The sequence below is a fragment of the Theobroma cacao genome, chromosome 7 (assembly GCF_053813885.1).
Source record: "Theobroma cacao isolate CCN51 chromosome 7, ASM5381388v1, whole genome shotgun sequence".
Lineage (NCBI taxonomy): Eukaryota > Viridiplantae > Streptophyta > Magnoliopsida > Malvales > Malvaceae > Theobroma > Theobroma cacao.
The window spans coordinates 32,329,273-32,352,143 of NC_142645.1; the positions used below are offsets into that span (position 1 = coordinate 32,329,273).

At 33.6% G+C, this 22,871-nt stretch overlaps 1 protein-coding gene across 1 annotated transcript; it reads right to left on the bottom strand.

The window, feature by feature from the left end:
• Positions 1-889: 889 nt before the first annotated feature.
• Positions 890-4,917, bottom strand: LOC148761807 (uncharacterized). Its single transcript, XM_088808719.1, has 5 exons — positions 4,772-4,917; positions 4,040-4,113; positions 3,152-3,221; positions 1,271-2,593; positions 890-922 (listed from the first exon to the last, which is right to left on the bottom strand). Exons 4-5 carry the CDS (start codon positions 2,585-2,587, stop codon positions 890-892), a joined length of 1,350 nt encoding a protein of 449 aa, XP_088664845.1. The 5' UTR covers positions 2,588-2,593; positions 3,152-3,221; positions 4,040-4,113; positions 4,772-4,917.
• Positions 4,918-22,871: the final 17,954 nt, after the last annotated feature.

Below are 22,871 nucleotides of genomic sequence, written 5' to 3' on the forward strand. Positions count from 1 at the left end.
TTTTATTGTTTAATGAAATAATATTATTTTATTCATATTTTAAATCTTTTATTAATTCATTTTTTTTTTCTAGCCATCCATTTGTCCTACTTTTTCCACCATGCATTCCCTTTGACTTATCCAAGTCTTAAGTGAAATTTCCAGATTTTTCCAAAGTTTTGGTGGAGCAAATTCTTCAAAATTACACTTTTGCCCCCGAACTTTTCAAAAATTACATTTTTGCCCCAAAAATTGAAAATTTGCCATAATGCATAATTTGCACTCCTCATACTCATTTCACACTCCAAATAATTAAATTTGATCAAAATCCTTTCAAAAATTAAATTTTTTATTTCGAGTGGCAAAATTACCATTTTACCCTTTTACTCCAAATTATACCGAAATTAAAATTTTTCACTTCTAAACCTCAAATCTTACTCCAATAAGTCAAATGGGGCCAAAAATCTTTTCTAAAAATTACCATTTTGTCCTCAAGTGGCAAATGACCATTTTGCCCCTGGATAGCGAAAATTTCGATTGGACTCCAAATTGATCCTCAAACTCCGAATTACCATTTTGAGTCATCCCTGAACTGTGAAACTCTTAATTTCACCTTAAAATTCCTATTTAAACTAGTTCGAGGCTTAATCGACTCAATGGTACCATTAGGGGCAATATCGTCTTTTAACAATTTCTCAAACTTCCTAAATATAGAAACATTCTATCGAGCATGTAAATGACGTAATAATTATTTTACAAAGCAGGGTTTGACAATACTACCCCCCTTAAAAAAAATTTTGTCCCCAAAATTTCACTTATCAAACTCCAAGAAAAGATAGGGGTATTAGCTTTTATCCAATGTTCAACATCTCATGTCATCTCCTTCGTTTGAGCATTCTTCCACAATCCTTTAACTATTGAGATGTTCTTTTCGTTGTTCTACCTACATCACTCATTATACATGAAATTTAAATCTTGAACCACTCAGGATCATTCTTCACTTTAGTTACCCATATTACTAATCCCTACACATGCGGGGTTGCACTTTCATTCTCATCAATGCCTCAAAGATTCATCTTTCATGTCTTATGCATTTCTGAACTCCAATTTCCACAATACATTAAGAAATTTCATAGCGATATTCTACATAAACTCATTTATTATATTATTCTTAAAAGCTTTATTTACACTCTCAGAACTTAGTATTTACATCTCTTATCATTATCTTACATTTCCACCTAACTTTTCATTCACTTTCTCTAGGTTGGACTCGTGCTTCATCTTCCATTACCGTAAAAACTTTTGTTGACGCACGAGTCAGTGGTTTGGAAGGTGGGTATACTGGGGTGTTACTCTCCACATCAGGCCGAATAGCTACTCCCTGTCTCGGTTGTGCTCCAGAGGAATCTCTCATCTGCAAGTCCGTACGAGTTGATGAAGATAGAGCAGCTACAGTGGCCTGTCCTAACTGTGGACAATTAGTTCTAAAGTGACCCGTCTGGCCACAATGAAAACATCGCAAAGGCCCCCAACACACCCCGCCATGAAATCTTCCACATTCTCTACATCTATCAAAACCTCCGAAACTTTTTTCAGAAGTAGTCACTGCAGATCCGCTGAATCTCGGAGGCCTCTGCTGCATTTGTGAAAATGATGGTCGAGAGGATGTTACCGAAATAGAAGGAGCACTCCCTGAAACAAATGAGCCTTTGCTCCTCTTTAGTGGCTGACTGGAGGACATATTCAGATTTTTCCTTTTTACCAACTCAGCTCGCATTCTCCTATTTTCATTTGCGAGCTTCTCAGCCCTTAAGGCCATTTGTACTACCTCTTTATGGGGCTCCCTACCTGTCACAGTCATTCGCTCTCTTATCTCATTGCGGAGCCCTTCCTCGAAATAATCGGCCTGATCCTGTTCAGTCTTCACTAAATCAGGCACATAAGACAACAGCTCGTTAAATTGAGTCTCATACTCTTCTACAGTTAAATTCCCCTGCTTCAGACTCAAAAATTCTCTCTTCTTCTCTTTTTGATGGAAATGGGTATAATATTGACTATCAAATTCCCTCAGAAAGTCTGACCAAGTTAGGAGAATAGTGGAACGGGACTTCACCGAATTCCACCATGTACGGGCTCTCTTCTCCAATAACCTCGTAGCCACTATCAGCTTCATCTCATCCTCCAATCTCATATCAGAGAGTGTCTCTGAAACCTGATTAATCCAATCCTTAGCTGCGGTGGCGTCCAACTCACCCACAAAGGACACGCAACCCAGTTGTCTAGCCTCCTTCAGCTTTTTAGAAATAGAGACATCATGTGCCAATGGAACTGAAGGAGTAACTGGTGGCACTACAGGTGGGACCTGACTAGTCTGAGCTTGACCAGCCATTGCGGTAAAGAAGGCTGCCATTGCCTGAATTACCTCAGGAGACACGGTAGGAATGCTAGTAGGTGGCGGAGGAATCTCGACCGGTTCAGCAGCAAGTGTTGCTCGAAAAGGAGACACAGTCGATTCCTCTCCTCTAAGGTCTGGCTGACCCTGCCTAAGACGACCTCTGCCCCTCCTAGCTGATCTAGTAGGGAGTGGGCGCTCACGTCGAGGAGGCATGGTAATCTAAAAAGGAAACGAAGCAAGTTTAGGTAATCTCAGACTCTACATACATGCAACTTTACCTAACCCAACTTAACTTAACCTAGTTTAACTCAACCCGGGGCCACACAGTGCCAGTGTGAATTCTTAAAATAACTATAAAAATCAAAAACTTTAAAACCATGCTTTGTTAACCAAAAGCTCTGATACCAATCGAATTGTCACGACCCGGAACTCCCATCGAGCCCGTGACAACCGCCGCGAAGCCTCGATAGACATTCTTCCCCCGAACGCCTCTCGAGACCTCGCAAGGCTTTTGTACCAGTTTTTCCATTCCTCTCTCTTTTTTTCCTTTTTTTTTTTTTGAATAATAAAATAAACTAAAAATATTAATTAAAATAATCTATTTTAATGTAAAACAATATATATATATGTTTATTTTTAAAACATCAAAAAATTAATTTTCTGCACATAAAAACAAAATAAATTTATACATACTATAATATAGAAAACTAGAGTATGCACTTTAAATTACAATGACACGTGAGCCCCCAAATAACTGAGAAGGTTTAAGTCTATAACCTTGCTTTCTAGGATGCAACTCCGAAATTTACTTCTCGATGTAATTGACAGTCTACTGCCTATTCTGAGCCTGAAAAATGTATAGGAAGAAGGGGTGAGATTATAAAATCCCAGTGAGTAGACAAACATCATCAAAATAATCTAAAGCCGAGTAATAGGAGACAATTAAAATAATTCATCTCAACCCATATAAATAATTGGATTTCATCTAATTACTCAACATGGCTTATGCACTTTTCAAAAACTTGGCTCTTGCCAAAAATCCATTCTCGGGGATACCTCGCGAAAGCATCTTACCGAGACCGCCAAGGCTGTTTATTGTCACACACACAAACACATTTCACCTCTGACAACACAGCCGTTCCTTGGCGTTGGCTGAGTCCCACTTTCACGTGGTGGCCTGCGTGAAGTGTACTCAAATCCTACCTCGGGAGTTATCCTACGCGCCTCTCCAATCGAGGTAAGCTCAATAATTGGGAACCGTGCCCCTCTAATTAGGCTGGCCCACGGAACCCCCGTCACTGCAGTGCCCACTTTATAATCCACCAACCAATAAAATCACAATAGTATGACATGGCTCACTTAACACATTCAAGGCAAATAAAGCAGTTCACATATTCTTAAAATCATAAAAATAACCAGTCATACCCACATTTATCATAAGCCATTAATGTAAAATCATGGATAAACAACACAATCATAGTATAGGTCTCCAATTACTCTACTTTTGAAATCATTATTAAATTTTCAAAAATATTATAAAATTATTTTATAAAATCCCATTTTACCATAAAACACAATAATTTTCCAATTAAACCATTTTTTCATAAAATCACACAATTAAATAAATCTACTCTAGATAATTAAGACGATAGTAAGTTTACTCACTGTACTAGGAGTAGATATACTCCTATTCTCGGTCCTCGGGTGTAGTCTTTTACCCGTATCAAATAGCTCACCACCTATCCACAATACATGACACAAAAAATTCAATAATTTGTGTCAAATCAATATATATTATTTCAGGCTCTTATCCATGCGTATGCACTAGATAGGGTGTGAAATGTTTGGACATTTGCTTAATCACAGTGTCCGACCTAACTTGCCTATATACGGTGTAAATTTCTAAAATCTCCAATTCAACTCCAATTCCATCCATTTCAATTTCAATTATCCAATTATATCCACAATACCTCAATGACTGTGAATTTGGTCCAATTTATCAGTCCGGACTATAAATTACGCTTTTACCCCTAGTGGGTAAAAATTTCAATTTATTGCACCGAAAATTCCCATTTAATTTCCAACCTCATAATTCATCATTTTTCCACCCAATTCTCTTAAAATAAAGTCAACCTCATCCTCACATACCATTGGCTAGATTCGGCCTAGGGAAATTCATGGAGAAGATAAATATTTTTCTTGTTGTTTTACTCATAAACATGCTAAACTAACACTAAACACTAACATAGCTCAAAATCAAATTTATCTAACAACTTTCTCTCTCTAAACCCATATGACCAGAATTCAAATCATCCTCAAATCACATGATTCAACCATGAAAAATGATGAAAAATGCATGGGAAAGGTAAAGCACAAGACAAATTTAAGAAATGTTACCTTTTTTTCACTTGATTTTTGAATTTCCACCTATTTTCCCTTTAAATTTCTTAGCTAGGGTTTTATTTTCTCTTTTCTCTCTCTTGTTTCTTGCTTGGCCGAATGTTGAAGAAGAAGAATGGGTGGGCTGATTTTTTTATGCCTTTTTTTATTGTTTAATGAAATAATATTATTTTATTCATATTTTAAATCTTTTATTAATTCATTTTTTTTTTCTAGCCATCCATTTGTCCTACTTTTTCCACCATGCATTCCCTTTGACTTATCCAAGTCTTAAGTGAAATTTCCAGATTTTTCCAAAGTTTTGGTGGAGCAAATTCTTCAAAATTACACTTTTGCCCCCGAACTTTTCAAAAATTACATTTTTGCCCCAAAAATTGAAAATTTGCCATAATGCATAATTTGCACTCCTCATACTCATTTCACACTCCAAATAATTAAATTTGATCAAAATCCTTTCAAAAATTAAATTTTTTATTTCGAGTGGCAAAATTACCATTTTACCCTTTTACTCCAAATTATACCGAAATTAAAATTTTTCACTTCTAAACCTCAAATCTTACTCCAATAAGTCAAATGGGGCCAAAAATCTTTTCTAAAAATTACCATTTTGTCCTCAAGTGGCAAATGACCATTTTGCCCCTGGATAGCGAAAATTTCGATTGGACTCCAAATTGATCCTCAAACTCCGAATTACCATTTTGAGTCATCCCTGAACTGTGAAACTCTTAATTTCACCTTAAAATTCCTATTTAAACTAGTTCGAGGCTTAATCGACTCAATGGTACCATTAGGGGCAATATCGTCTTTTAACAATTTCTCAAACTTCCTAAATATAGAAACATTCTATCGAGCATGTAAATGACGTAATAATTATTTTACAAAGCAGGGTTTGACACAACTGCCTCCGAATCTGAAAACATGAAGTTGAAAAGAGTGAGTATAAACCTAGTGACTGAACATAGGAAGGGAGCAACCATCAATACGGGAAGTTTTAGAAAACATTATGCACTTATGTTGAAAACAATGCAATTTAGCTTAATTTCTTGTTAAAACCCCTCAACTCAACCCTTGATTATTTAGTGCCTTAGTGTTGAAAGATCCATGATCAACAATGAAGTTAAAGAGTGAAAACTACGATAAAGTCCAAGCAAGGCAAGCATGGCAGAGTGAATCTCACTGCAGCAAAATGGCATTCTCCTTGTAGCTAAATTCAGGCAACATGTTGAACCAACCATTCAAGAGTTTCTCGTTACAGCGAAAACCCAGGCAAACATTTTACCCAACCACCTGAGAGTTTCTTGCTGTAGTGAGAATGCATTTTCGTTGCAGCGAAAATCTGGGCTAGTCAAGCCCCAACACTCGAGAGTTTCTCGCTGCAAGGAGAATGCATTTTCACTACAGTAAAAATCTGAGCTAGTCAAGCTCCAGCACCCTAGAGTTTCTCACTGGAGCGAGAATGAAATTTTGCTACAGTGAGAAACAAGGCAATGAAATTAAAAGAATTCTTGTCACAACGAAAATCCATTTTTGTTGCAGTGAAAATCAATTGGAAAGCATTTGTCAAATTTTAACATTCAATATTCAATGCAATCACAATATATTTTCCATAACCTCTCTATATATAACATATATAAACATATATACAACTACCGGCATCACCCCAACTCTCCCCCAGCTCTTGTGCACTCCCACACCACACATAGCTAGGTCATCATGTGCACTCTCACACCGCACATTACAATATCATCATCAGCATCATGTGCTCTCCCACACCGCACATGGCATAAATCATCGGCGTGTGCACTCCCACACTGCACACGCATGATTATTATTATCACACAATAGTACCATTCAATGCATAACATACACATCAACATAATGTAGGAACACATGAACTAATCACATTGCACATTTCACAATATAAGAACATTTCATCAAGGGCTTGTTCCCTAGGTACATTTTAAAGCAAAAAAACAAATAAAATTTTCAAATGATTCATTCAAACACATATGCATTTGCCAAAACAATTTAGATACAAGTTCACTCACTTGTCTTGGTTGATTCTTTAATCGACTCTGACTTCCACTAATGCTCCAAGTGGAGATGTGGGGTCTCGTTGAAACCTATCACACACAATGGCATCACACCAACTCAATTTACATGAATACTATTCCCAAATGTTGTTTCCTAAATCAAGTTTTACTAGTTATTCCTAACTAGTTTCCAATTACCATTTGACTAGTCATTACTTTGCACTAATTTAGCCTCACTAAAAATAAATAAATAACCTTCAACAATAAGACAATCCACAATTCTAACCATTGGCCATTCATCAACAACTTAAAAATCAACCCTAACTCACTACTCACCTTGGTGGTTTTGTAGTTGAATTCCTTTTCAAGAGTTTGTCAAGCTATTATAGAAAGTCACACTCTCTCTCTCTAAAACATCCAACTAGTGAGAGAAAGCATTGAGGAAAGACTTTTGAGGGTTCTTGAGGTGTACAAGTCAAAAAGCACAAAGAATCCTATGAAAAAGTGTACCAAAGCATAAGAATTGAAGTTACTTTGAGAAAGTTATGGAGGTTTCAGGGGATGGCTTCCATGGAAGATATAAAACATTTAGTGAGGAAAAAGGATGGGAAGAAGAAGAAGAAGCTACTGGAAATGAGGAGAAAGTGTTGGAAAAAAACGAGATATTTATCCTACAGTTGACTAAAGTTCTACTTATTTATAAAAATGCCATTGCATAGTTGACTTTGCCTTCTTCTTCCCTTTGGCTCAACCTTTTACTATTTTAACACTGAGAAAAGGTCCATAATAGACTGGGAGTACTTAAGTTCACGAAAACTTAAAAATTTATACCCGAAGTCCAAAATGACCATTTTACCCATACTATGGAAATTATCATTATTTTTATTTTCTTTATTTATTTCATTATTATATGCATCATTTATTTATTCCTTAGGCCTACTTGAACCTTAATAATATTAGAAAACCCACTTCTAGGAGCTCACCAAGGAAAATGACAACATTACCCCTAATCTGCGTCATCGTGTCTACCTCCGTTACACTTCTATGAAGGTAGAGGTTTCACATACCAAATGATCCCAACAATGTTAAAGAAGCTGATGACAATGATGTGTAGGACGACATCTAGATTCTTTCTGCCAATTCTTAAGGGAGTTTTCGTTTTCCTTTCTTTTTATTTTATTTTTATTTCTTTTTCTTAAACATTAGGGACAATGTTTCATTTTAAGTTTATGGGGGTGTTTTTAGATTTTGTTTTGTTTGTGTCTTTATGGTTTGCTTATTTTTTTTATTGTTTTTAAATTTTGCTAATTTGTATTTCTATAAAAATTAAAAAGATAAAAAAACTTACTTGAGATGTTTTGACAGCTTGCTTATGATTTTCTTTATCATAGGTTGATATTTTGATTTCCTTATGATTTTAGCCCTTGGAAAAAATATGGATATGATTTACGTTTGTGTTGATATTCTTGTGTTAGCTTCATTATAGGATGAGAATTCCAATAATTTTTATACTCAATCTTTTATTTAAAATTGTTATGTAATTTAGAAAAAAATTATGTTAATAAAAGTATAGTGAAGTCAAGGATTCCAAAATTTAATTGATTCTCTCTTAAGGTGAAATCCTAAATAACAACTAGGGTAGAAAATGATTTAGGCTATCTTTAAATTGTTTGAGCCTTTGTGAGCCTACCTTGTTACATATTTGTCCTTACTAACCCTTTTTGAACCTAATTTTCCCTTTTCTTTTTTTTTGACAAGCACATATTTATTTTAGCCTTAGCATTTTTATGTACTTCCAATTTTGAACCTTTCACCCTTAAGCATTTTAATCTTTCTATGAAGTATTTTGAGGTTAGAGTTAAATGAAGAGAGAAAGATGGAGTGATGAAAAAAGGGCTGTGCCACAGTGTTGAGAGGAAAATTTTGAAGGTTTGGTGCGAGAAAGGCAAGGCTACTGGCTTGTTAAGGGTATATGGTCTCTACACTTATTCTAAAGCCCATATTAAGAGCCAATTAGGCCTAATTAGGGAGAATAGGTTAAGTTAGTGGTATTTAAAAGAGTTTAAGGAGAAGTTAGCTATAAGAAGACAACCCTAAGAAAGATTCAAGAAGTTAAAAGTTGATGTTGAAGATTGAAGATTAAGGCTACCAACATTTGCTTTTCTTCTTCCTTAGCTTTTATTATTCTTATTACTCTTGATGGATAAACTTCATATGTTTTTCATTTATTATTGCGATTATGAGTATCAAATTTCTTTTATCTAAGAATACAATTGAACTCACATGTAGTTTAAATTTTTAGTCTCTTTCTAGCTTATTGTCAATGGAATTGGATTATATATTCCAATTTGTTATTAATGCTTTTAATTATTTGGCCGCTAATTAATTTGATTTGGAGACCTAAACTTGAGAAAGGGAGTTTAGAGTAGGCTAAAATTAGAATAGTATATGATCATATTTATGTTCTTGGATGAATAAATTGATTTATGTATAAGATAAAGATATACTTATATGCCTTATGTAGCCAGTATTAGAGACTAAACTTAATGAATCTATTTTAATTTCAATTCACATAAACATAAAGTGTTTTGATTAAAATAGAAACTTTTATAAGAGTATCGAGAGAGCCTTATAAATAATTATGGACTTTAGATTAGCAATTCAACCTATTGGAATAAGTTAAGGAAAAGAGGTAAGATTTAGATGAAATGTGAGGGATATTGTAATCCTAGACTTGTTTGATTTGATTTTTATCAAATTAAATTTCTACTTTGATTTTTAATTATTGTCAATTAGTTTTTTTAATTATTTTCTAGTAATTAAGTGTAAGGTCAATATTATAAATAGTTATGATATTAGAACCTTAATTGCAAACATGACAAAATAAATTAATTTGATTTTAATTCCACGGACTAAATTAAAAAGGTTTAATTAAGCGTTGTGCCAATATTATAATAGATTATAATATTAGGCCCTTAGTTGCAATTATGGAGCTGTTTAACCTAGGTATAAATATAGCCTTTAACTACTTCTCACATATGACGATGAAACCCCAATTGTCAAAAACAAAAAAATTCTCTAGCCGTCTCTTGTGTTTGAGATAAAATTCTTGTGATGAATTTCTCTAAAGTGGTCCAGCCTATAGTGTGTATGAAGACAAGGACAATTTTTGTCCACTCTGCTAGCACAAAGAGTAGTTAAAAGCTCTTACCTTGCTGAAGGTTCAAGTGTAATTTTGTGCACACCGTTGGAAACCAAACGCTTGGGTGGCTTGGGGTTTTCCTCTCTTAGTAGAGTTCACAGGTTTGAGTAGAAACAAGAGTAATGTCGAATTTTCTCTCAATCAAGAGGATTTGCCGTCATGATTACAACATCACTTGGCTAGGTGATATTTTTGATTACTCATCTTAAATTTTGTTTGTATTAAAACCACCAAGGTGATCCATGGGTGGCGGCACGACATCGTAAGTTTAAATTTTTATTTTCCATTGCATATGATAATTGTTATCTCTGAGTTTCATGCCATCCCAGCATTAATTGCATCAAGCTTATGAATACCAACAACTTCTTGGACCCAATCTCTTAGATGGCCATTGGTAATTGTTGGAAGCCATCTCCTCTAACAAGTCATAAGCCTCATGAATAAATTTACCCATTAATGCCCCTCATGTTGTAGCATCAATGTTGGTTCTAATTGGTCCCAGCAAACCATTATAGTAAGTCTATACTTGTAGCCATTTAGGTAACCCATGGTGAAGACATCTTATAAATAAATCCTTATACCTCTCCCAAGATTCATACAGTGATTCCAAATCAAATTGCATAAAGTAGGTGAAATCATTTCGCATCTTTCCTATCTTAGTTGGTGGAAAAAACAGCCAAATCATCCTAAGTACTAATGGAACCAGCTAAAAGCAAATTCAACCAACTCTTTGACTTATATCCTAATGAAACCGAAAAAAGTCTCAATCCAATGGCATCATCAAAAACACCATTAGTCTTTAATATATAAATAATCTCCAAAAAATCCATAATATGTGCATTAGGATCATCATTTGGCAGTCCCCCAAACCAAATTAAAGTCTGAATCATCTAAATGATTGCTATCTTAATCTCAAAGTTATTGGCTTAGATGGTAGGTCTACGGGTGATAGAAGGAAGGCCTTGTACAAGAGGCACAGCATATTCTCGCGAGGACTTGTTCTCTTCTTGATTAGCCATTGTGTTGCATTGAGTTAAAACTTGTTGATTATCCCTCTGAAATCTTTGAAAAGTCTTTTTAATTTCTAGATCAAAAGGAACAATTTCCAAATCTCTAATTCTTCACATACAACAACGAAAAGCACCTAAAAACGAAGAAAAGGAAAGTTTGAATTAAGACTAAGATTGCTTCGTCTTAATATTAACAAAAAAAATTGGCAAATAAATCCCTAGCAACAATGCCAAAAACTTGTCGAATTTACCACACAAGTGCACGTACCATTAACAAGTAATATAATAGAAAGTAAAGTATTACTCCCACAGAGAATTGCACCAAAATCTTTTTCTAAGTACGAAAATTAACACAACTTAATCTTATTCAAACAACGGATTTTTAAAACTACAAAAAACTAAAGAAATGAAAACAAAGAACAAGAATCGCAATTTAAATAGAATTAATCAATCAAACAGGACCTAGAATTACAATATCCCCTCAACACTCCATTTGAATCTTTTATGCTCTCTCTTTACTTACTAGATAGGCCCGAGTTACTAACTTAAAGTTATAATGTAATTATAAGTCTCCATCGAGGTTCTTATAAAATTATCCCTCTTAACCAATTCACTATATGTCTATGAAAATTATAAATAAAAAAGACTCATTAAGCTTAGATTCTAATATTGGCTACATATGACATGCAAGTGCATGTCTACCTCAGACGTGAATCAAATGAATCATCTCATGCAATTAATATTGAACATATGTTATTTAATCCAAGGCTTACATTAAACTCCCTCTCTCAATTCCGTTTAGATTACCAAATCAATCTAATTGGTGGCCAATCAATCAAATGCATAAAGAACAGGATTGAAATAAACAACTAAAAAATAATCAATCATAAGCAAAAGAGAGTATTAAAAATTCAAACTACATGTTAAGTTTAATTGCAATTCTAGATAAGAAATTTAGGCCTTAAAACATCATCCAAAAAAGTTTAACCATCAACACAAAATAGAGAAAATATAAAAAGAACTGAAGAAGAAAAGGAAGCTAGGATTTGTCAAGTCTTCGATCTTCAATCTTCAAGAGTTTTTCCTCGCTTTCTTGCTTGCTTGACGACTATTTTTCTTCCAAGAAAACCTAACATAATTGTTGCCTTCAATTTCTCAGAATGGATATATAAATAGGACTTAGAATCCTAATCGAAATGAAATCCCAAAATTTTTGCCTGTGGTCTCTATCATGTCAACACTACAGTGCCAAGTTCTTTGACTATTTTTTTCTTTTTCCTCCTTCTGCTGGGATTTAAACTCATGCTCAAACATGAAAATAATCAATAATTAAAAATAGTAACGCAGTGAAAAAATAAAATAATAATATTTAGTCAGAGAAACAGTCGAATCCCACAAGATCAATGTTTGTGTTTTTCATGTAACTTTTAAATTAATAATGAACAGTTATAATTTTAAGAGTTACATACCTTACTCTGGATATTGTAATCAAGAGCCAATTAAATCCAAATCTTTGTTTCTTCACCTTTAGGATTTGTCAAATCTTTAGCCACCCAAGTGTTTGGCCTCTAACATTTAATCCACATAGTGACTGAATAAGACCTTCTCAAAGGTAGGATTTTTACTTGTGCTAGCAAGTATTGTTTCTAAAAGAAAAAGACCAAAAATTCTTGCTGAATCTTATTTTTTCAGACAAAGAAAACTGTTTTTCTTTTCTTATTTTATGAGACAACTGAGAAGTGGTTTTTGAGGCTTCAAGTTCTAGTTTGCTAATATAATATATTTATATAGCTAAACTAATTTGTAATCCTAAATACTACAGTTGTATTTTAATTTAATTAAGTCTCTGAAACCTTAATTAATTTCTCACTTTATTTTGATCTCTTTCAATTAATTCCAACTTAATTAATTATCCTTATTTAATCTCAATCATGTCACTTAATGTGTGTGACTCATTAGGCTTCTAACATGTGGGCAATAAATATAAATCATAATCAAATATCAATTTGATAATTAATTTATATTTATAGATCATGAGCGGCATCTAGCAATACATCATGACCACCCAAATGTTAGAGAGTCAATTAAAGAATTTGACAAAGCCCTTCAGTGATAAGCCTTTCAGTGCAATACTGTTCTTTCATCAAATATCTCGGATATGTCATTAAGCATGGCTCAGTGTCTACTTATAACATTCCATATTAGTTCCCATAATTCATGACTAACTTGATGAATTTAGAAAACTAACTTTCCTCAAATTCATCATGCTTTATCCAAAGACTTTATACAAGTTAATCAAGAATTGAGAACAAGTGAGGTACATCCTCTCATATCACTTGGGGTGATGAATCCTCTCTTAACCACTCATTCACCTTCACATGCTTCATGGCATACCCAAAAGCACCCTGTTTAGGCATCTGGTTGCTTCTAAACCCATAGGGGTGAAATCAAAGTATGTTATTCCCCATACAAGATGACCTGGTATCTCAAGTCCAAGGACTAATTGCACGACTATCACATCAGAACATTTTCCATAGACACTTGAGTGAAATACCAAATGGAGTTCTCATAGCGGGTCATGTTCAGTGAACTTGTTCGTTAACAAACACCTACACGTTATCCTCAAGTATCCCATATACTTCAATCTATGAGATAGATTGCTTACTTTCCAAGTAAGGAGGCTTAACATATACTAGTCTTTGAGCATTGTCAATGCCCTATCTTGACAATACAATGACTAGGAACAATTTTAGGAACATGGCTTTGATACATAGTAATCTCATAATTGTAACAACTTTACAATTCTCTTGCAAGGTCTTTATGTTCCATGGGCTTCATCCAATTAGTACTTAATAACTCCTTATTATTGCACTAATATGAAGGAAAACCTCTATCACATGTAATTATGCGATTAAATATGCATTAAATGACAATATATATATATATTTCTTGACCAATCCATTTGGCTCAAGGGCATATACCAACATCTTCCAGTGTTGTGGTGCCCATTTTGTGCCACTGTGACACGAAAGTTTCTGTCACAACCCGGAACCTCCCTTGGGCCCATGACAACCGCCACAACGACTCGATTGATACTCAGTACCCGGAATACCAATCGGAACCCCACAAGGCTTACATATCCGTTTTAAACAATTTTCAATCATTTCTGGCTCAAGTAAATCAAAAGACAAAAATATAGCATTTTTATATAAAACAATATTTATAGAAACACGTGTAAGTAATCTTTTGTAACTCATAAGTAAAATAAATTCATACATATAATAATTTACAAAGTTATAATGTACAATAATAATTACAATGACAAGTGGCCCATAAATACACCAAGTGTTGGTGATAGTAACCTACTGTCTGTGAGATAGAGGGGTCAACTGGAATCCTCGACAAAATCGGGTATCTACAAGCTACCACAGGCCTGAAATATTTGGAAAGGAAGTGGGTGTGATTTTGCAATCCCAATGAGTAAACAGACATTATCATAAATATCTAAAGGCGAGTAACATGGAGGCAAGTTTAAACAACAAATTACAAACCATTTCATAAGGTTTTCCATTTATTCCTTAAACCATAAAATATTTGTAATTTACCAAAATAGTTGTTAAGGCTTATGACTTTTATTAAAACAAGGCTTAAGCCAAAACTAATCCTCGAGGATACCTTGGCTGAAGCATCTAACTGAGTTCGCCAAGGTAGTTATGATATTTACATATGAAACACATTTTTATTTTTAAAACAAGCCGTTCCTTGGCGTTGGTCGAGTTACACATTCACATGGGGGTTCGACGTGAAGTGAGCTCGAATACTACCCCGGGAGTTACCCTCCTCGCCTCTACAACTAGTGTAATTATGTAACCGGGTTTATCGTGCCCCTCTAATAGCCAGTCCATGAAAACTCGTCACTGTAGTGACTAAACCCACCAATTTTAATAAAATTTCGATAGTATAACGTGGCTTTTATTTATTTACCCAGCCTGCATAGTAAAAACAGCTTACATAAATTCCCAATGCAATTTATCAAATATAGCCACATATACTCATATTTCATAAGCCATTCATAGGAAAATATATATTTCAAAATAATTGGCAGCCTCCAATTACTCAATTTCATAATCAACACAATATATTTTTATTTGTCACATTTACTTCTAAAACATCAAAAATCCCATTTTAATCTCGTTTTCATTTCATAAAATACATAAAGAGCATTTAAAAATAAACTCTAGATAATTAATAATAATAATAGGTTTACTCACCATTTGTACAAATTAACTGATTTTTAAGTGCCCCGATCATTGTTCTCGTCGGGTACAACTTCCTTGCCTTTACCGGAAGGCTCTCCTCCTAAACACATTGCAAAATTTACCCAATTCACCACATTGATGTTAAATCTCTATATAATTGACTTAAATCCTATACTAATGCATGGTATGAAATGCAATAGCCTAAAACGGCTTAAACGCAGTATTAACCTATTTTTGGCATTTTACCCGTTAAATTGCTAACGCGCTCCATTTTAGCTCTAAATTGTCTCATTTTCTCCACAACATTTCTAACCATTAAATATCAGCCAATAACCTTCTAAAATCACCAAAATCAGTTCACTTTTCTCCTTGGAAAATTCGGTCAAAAATGGGACATTTACTTGATTAATTTTCCATTTTGTTTTTCTATCACATTTAACCATTTTTCATCATTTTCTCTTCATTTCTCTTAGAATAAAAATCAGTTCATCATCATTTTACATCAATGCATATTCAGCCAAGGGTGGGTATTGTGAAAATTTCATGCTTTCTTGCCCAATTTAATTTCTATACACATTTAACTAATTAAAACTACCAATTTAACTAAAAATCAAAACCTAAAAATTCCAAAATCTCTCCCGTAGAATTTCGGCCAGCCCTTGGTTTCACTTTTTGATCTCTCTCCTCAAGCATGCTTAATGGAAATAAAGGCATAGGAAAGGTAGAAATCAAGCTAAAATCGAAAAATCTTACCGTTAGACGCGTGAACGGATGAAAAACGAGATTTCCCTTTGAATTTTCTAGTTTTCCTTTGTTTTTCTCTTTTCTTCCTTTCCTCTCTATTTTCTCTCTTGTTCTTTCCTTATGGCCGGCCAGCACTTAATATGGGGTTTAAATGGGCTAACTTTTCATCAAAATAATATTAAATCATTAAAAAGTGCCATGTGTCACTTTCCCAATGGCCCGTTTTTAAAATTTCATCCATTTGTTTCCAAATTTTCACCATACACTTGTCCCACATATCCATAGCTTAGATAAAATTCTCAGACTTATCCAAAGTCTTGGTGGAGTAATTTTTGAAATTTACACTTTTGCCCCCATAAAAGTGAAAAATTACATTTTTGCCCAAAAAATTGAAAAATTGCCCATAGACATATTTTTCATCCCTTATACTCATACCATTCTCCAATTTGTCAAATTTGATCTAAATTCTCTCAAAATCTCAAATTTTGTCTGTAGGTGGCAAAATTACAAATTTGCCCCTACACTCCAGAAATCACCAAAATTAAACTTTTTCACTTCTTATCATTAAATTATACTCCAAATAGTTAATCTTGGTAAAAAATTTCACTCCATGATCAAATTATTATCTTAGGTGCAAAATGATGATTTTGCACCTGAACATCAAAATTTTCAATTTTTCTCCAAATGAACCCTCAAACTCTGAACAATCATTTGTAGTCATTCCTGGACTGTAAAATATTGAATTTCATCTTACGATTCCTATTTGAACTAGTTCGAGGTTAAATCAACTCAAGTGTACCGTTAGGTACAATACCAGGTTTCGTCTATTCTTAGAAACTTTCCTAGCATAATAACATGCTGCTTAGTGCATGTATGTCATGACATGTGTTTATAGGGTCGGGTTTTATAGTTTTTGTCTTGCTAGCCTATCCATCCTCTTGGCACCCAATCATCCAAGGTCGTGGCTCCCAAGGTTCTGTCTTATCTTTTCTACTTTACTGCATTCCTTTAAATTATGACATAATTTCCCCTTCTTCCAAGTTGAACTCGGAAACATGGTAAGCGTAAAAGTTGTAGCCCAATCTCTTAGCTTGTAATTAGCTAAAAAATCACATCAATTGGACTTCTATAATGAAGTTATGCTCAAAATATTGGAACATGTGCAAAAGAACCATGAACCTTGCATGCACTTTTCTTCATCAATTCAAGCCCTTTCAATTGCACACATACATGGGCAAGAAACCAACGTAAATAATAACTATAATTAAAGCAAATTATCAAAATAAAGTAAAACAACTTAACTTAAATGAACCCAACATAATTTACTAAAATAAAGAAAATACCTAATTCTTAAATTAAATATCAAGAACTTAGCCCATTTAATGCTCAAAATGTGACAAAATAGCTCTATGAAATAGAGTTATTAGTGACTACCAAAAGGATCCAAAGAAATTTGGATACCAAAAATCATGTGAGAATTTGTGTTGTAGGTAAATAAAGGCGAGGAGGAGGAAAATCAGAATGTCAAGTGCAAGAATCGATATCTCTATTTTGGAGAATCGATTCTTGCACTACACAAGATATATTTTTGTTTTTCCTAAAGCTCAAGAATCCACATCAGATCTTAAAAAATCGATTCTTTAGACATAGAGTGTTTTCCAAAGAACTCTAAGACTTATTATAATGCTTGAAATAGGTATGAAAATCAAAGTAAGTAAGAATAATAATGGATTATAAATAATATTACACGTGAAGTTCATCTTGAATGATTTATCATGAATATATATATATATGCATGTTATCATTCAAGTACATCATGACATGAAACACATGCATTCGTTGTGAGAAGTCATCTAACCTTTTCTTACCCTTAGGTCTAGAGGCAAAGTATTTAGGTCTGAATTCAGTGTCTTAATGACTATTATCATCTTAATATTGTCACTAAGAGAATCAAAGATTGAGAAAACAATAGTTGAATGAAATAAAATACCTAAGTCAAAGTTACAAAATCCACTTAGAGGGTATTAAAATCTCCAAGAAGGAAGGCAAAAGGTTAGACAACCCTTCTTGTGAGATTAAAAGAAATAAAATAGATGATATCAGGGAATTTTTTGACACTAAAGATCCTTCTTTCCAAACTACCATGAACTCCTTGATTGCAAAAATAGACAGTTATTTTGACAATTAAATCAAAAAGTTACTACATGAACAAAAAGAGCATAAAAAGAAGATGAGTCAATTTATGAAGGAGTTTCACTCAAATAGTTGATCCTCAAGTTAATCAATTAAAGAGTAACATCAAGTTTTGTAGATATGGAGCACATTTCTTGTGATTTTTAGAACATCTGAATTTTCATTTATATTGGATGACTTTTATGTTTTCATTTGCAAGTGTACAGCCATCATACATTTTGTTGATTTGATTTGAATGGTTCAATTCTTCTTATACCTTTAATGCATGAAAATAGTAACTATCTTTACCTTTTGATGTTGCTTGATATAGATCAAATTTTTTACTAGCCATATGCAAGCAATTGTGTGCTCAAGTAATTAATCCAAATGATTTAAATCTTCCTGTTGTGGAAGCTTTAATTATACTTTTCCTACTAACGTTGTGTGTTATCTATGTGCTTCATATTCTTATACTCAATTTCTAAAGCTTTTTTCATATAACATAAAAGGGGAGAATATTGCGAGTAAATTTGCTAAAAGCCTAAGCTTAACTTCTTTGAATCTCATGGCTACATTTTTTAAATATGATCTCAAAATGTTTTCAAACTCAAATGTAAATCTTTTTGAAAAGAGCACAAATTTAGGGGGAGCTTTACTTGAGAAAAATTCTTTAAATTCTTTTACCCTAGTTTTAAAACTTTTTGAAATTATGAGCACAATTTCAAGGGTAGTTCTTCAATGAGCAAATTTAGCTCTTAATTTTGTCATGTCATAAAGAGGGATATTGTTGACTTTATCCCAGTTTTGAAATAATAAAACTGATTGAATTAAATATGTTTTGAAAATAAGTGAAATATGTTTTTGAATCTGAAAAAAATCCTCAAAGATGTTTTCAAGCTAATCTTATAAAGAAAGATATCTTGAAATGCTGAGATTGATTAAATATGCTTTGAAAGTGAATGATAATGCTCTTGAACTTCAAGATATGCTTTTAAGTTTTCCCAAAAAGTTTTTGTTTTCAAACTCAAACTACTAGCCTAAGAATCAAATTCTCAAAAATAACTATTTGATTCTTAAATGAGAAGAAAGCAAAAATTTATTTCTTATCACAAAAAGAATCAATTTTGAAAATGGGAGAAGTCAGTTCTTAGTATACAGAAGTAATGAAGAATATATTCTAGGATAATAAGAAGTTAGTTCTTGGAAAACATAAGCTACTGGAATTGAGAAGAATTGACAACTTAGAGAGCAAGAATCAAATCTGGGAGAACAAAATGCAGAAACCAAAAGTGCAAAAAGAAAGAGTCAATCTTCCATACAGTTGAAGTCAGTTCTAAGCAAAGAAGGAACTAAAGAGCACAAGTTTGGAGACAAAGAATAGATTCTACATGAAGAAGATGTCAATTCTAGAAACAAAAAAAGCAAGAATCAAAAACTTAGTGAACAAGAAAAAGATGGTGTCAATGGATAAAATTGGAGTGTCAAAAGTCAAGCTAAAATTCAAATTTTCACACTAGTCAACAATGAAAAACCAACACCTTGAAACAGAAGAATTGATTCTATCACAGCCCAAATCCAGAGCCATGATCGACGCATGGGCCTAATAGGCGTAGCCCACTAAGCCCAAGCAAGCCTCTCTATGTAAACTTGTTCATTAGTCCATCCATCACCCATATTTCTTTAAGATCCATAGTTCGTAATTTTCAATAATAATTCTTTCAGGAATCAATTATGACAACCAAGAATATATCATTCTCAAATAGTATTATCGCATGCCAGCCTATGGCGACAATGTTAATCAAACTACACATACAGTGTTTATAACAATTCTTACAATTTACATTTAAACTACCATATACACATACAAAGACCCTTGACTGCCAGCGGAGCGACTCTAGGCATGGGTACTATCATTGAGTGTCATGGTAAACCTACCAAAAGCTGAATATGAGGAAGCACCTCGACCTAGGATCCAACTACCTCCAAACCTGAAAACTAAAACATGAAGTTGAAAAGAATGAGTATAAACCCAATGAGTGAACATAGGAAGGGAACAAGCAAACGATATAAAAGGGTTTTTGGAAACAAGATGCACTTGTGTTAAAACAATGCAATTTGTATATCATAAACAAATTCGATACCATGTTGTCTTTCAACTCATTTTAAAACATTTAGGAATTTCAACTTTCAACATTCCATGCAATCACATTTCATTTGCCAAACATCTCTACCCTACAGAACAGGTGCACATACGCATAAGAATTCATGTATATATTATGTATACACATATATATATAGAAATTTTCAAACATACATCAAATACACCAGGTCATTCCGAAACTAGTCAACATGGCTCAACGCATACAACCACCGTCCTCAACTCAGCTCATGTGCACTCCCACACCGCACATGGCAAATATCATCATGTGCACTCCCAAACCGCACATGGCATATATCATCATGTGCACTCCCACAACGCACATGGCATATATCATCATCGTGTGCACTCCCACACCGCACACCACCATCACCGTCATGTGCACTCCCACACTGCACACCCACGGTTATAGTTATCATTCAATATTACCTTTCAAGGATCTTTGCATAATAATACATTCCACATAGTTCATTATTTTATTAGTCATAGACATTGTTGCACAATCCAACATTCAACGAAAATAATATTAATCGTTATGCCACTAGTTTAGAACATCTCAAGATTTTCAATGCATCACACGCAACCAATCACTGGGCAATTCAACATAATATTTCAAACACGTAATTCATCACATTATATGTTTAACAACATAGAAATATCACTTGTGAAAGGCTTGTTCCTATGCATAATTTTTTTTAAAAGAGTCGACCAAATATATTCAAGTACTTCATTCAACACATATGCATTTGTTCAAAACATTTTATGTCACGACCCGGTACTCCCTTCGAGCAGGTGACAACCGCCGCAGTACCCCAATAGACACTCATTTCTCGAAATGCCAACCGAGACCCCGCAAGGCTTAATATCAGTATCTCATTTCCCCCATGAGTAACCGTTGTCGAAAATCATATTCTAGAAGATTTTAAACTGTTTCCAACAAAAAACAAATAAAATAATAATTTTCGGCTCACAAGGGTATTTTAGCATTTTTACCCAAAAATTTCGAAATCGGCTAAAATGTAATATACGAGTACAAAACTTATAATTCATAATCCAAAGTGAGTTTTAAAGTCTAAAATCTTCATTTAAAACAAAATTTCGATTATTTGGGTATAATAAGAAAATAAAGAAATATTAAGTAAAATATTCTATTTTATTATTAAACAATATTTTTAGAGTTATACATAAATAATTTTTGTAGTATAAAAGTTAAATAAATTCATACATACTGTAATACAGTAAACCAAAGTATTTAATTTAATTTACAATAATAAGTGGGCCCCCGAATAAACAAAAGTAAAGAGGATTATAACCTACAATTTGAAGAATGCAAACCCAACGGTAGTCCTCGATGAGATCAGCAATCTACAATCAAATCTAAGCCTGAAATGGAGGGAAAGGAGAGTGGTGAGATTTTATAATCCCAGTGAGTAAACAAACATCATTCAAAAGATCTAAAGTCCGAGTAAAAGGAGACAATTAAAATATTTCATCTCCATATGTATTTCATAACATAAATATTCATTTCATTTAAATATTCAACATGGCTTATGAGTATTTTAAAAGCTTGGCTCTTGCTAAAATCATTCTCGGGGATACCTTGGCCGAGTCATCTAACCGAGTTCGCCAAGTTGTTAAAAAGTTCGTATACACGTAAATATATATTTAGTTTAAAATAAAGAACACAGCCATTCCTTGGCGTTAGCGGAGTTCGTCGTCATGAGGTGGTTCGGCGTGACGTGAACTCCAACCATACCTCAGGAGATACCCTACGCGCCTCTCCAACCGAGGTACATATATATATCCAGATTCTGTGCCCCTCTAATAGGTTGGTCCACAGAACCCGCCTACTGCAGCAAGCTAAACCCACCATATAATAAAATTTTAACAGCATGACAAGACTAATATAATACCACCCAGCCTACAAGGGTAAAATAAAATAATTCATACAATTCATAAAATGTCACAACCCGGTACCCCCCTCGAGCCTTGACAACCGCCGCGGTGTCCCGATAGACACTTATTGCCCGGGATGTCAACTTGAAACCCCGCAAGGCTTTACTATCAGTTTCTCTGTTCCCTTGTGAGCAACCATTGTCAAATATCGTGTTATAAAAGATTTTAACCTGTTTCCAACTTTAAACAAATAATATATTATTTTTCGTCTCAGAAGGGTATTTTGGTCATTTTTTTCAAAAATTTTGAAACTGGCTAAAACGTAATATACAAGTACAAAACACATAATTCATATTCAAAATGAGTTTAAAAGTCTAAAATCTTCATTTAAAACGAATTATGGTTATTTGAACATAATAAGAAAATAAAAGAAATATTAAGTAAAATATTCTATTTTCTTATAAAACAATATTTATAGAGTTATACGTGCATAATTTTTATAGCGTAAAAGCTAAATAAATTTATACATACTTAAATACAGTAAGCCAAAATATTTAATTTAATTTACAATAACAAGACTGGCCCCGAATAAGAAAAAGTAAAGAGGACTGTGAACCTACGGT

Excerpts from the sequence above, each read along its gene's own strand:
- LOC148761807 (XM_088808719.1), bottom strand. The coding sequence starts at position 2,587 with ATGCCTCCTCGACGTGAGCGCCCACTCCCTACTAGATCAGCTAGGAGG. Across the intron at positions 923-1,270 it reads CGTCAACAAAAGTTTTTACG|GTAGAACAACGAAAAGAACA; the intron begins GTAATGGAAGAT and ends TGAGTGATGTAG.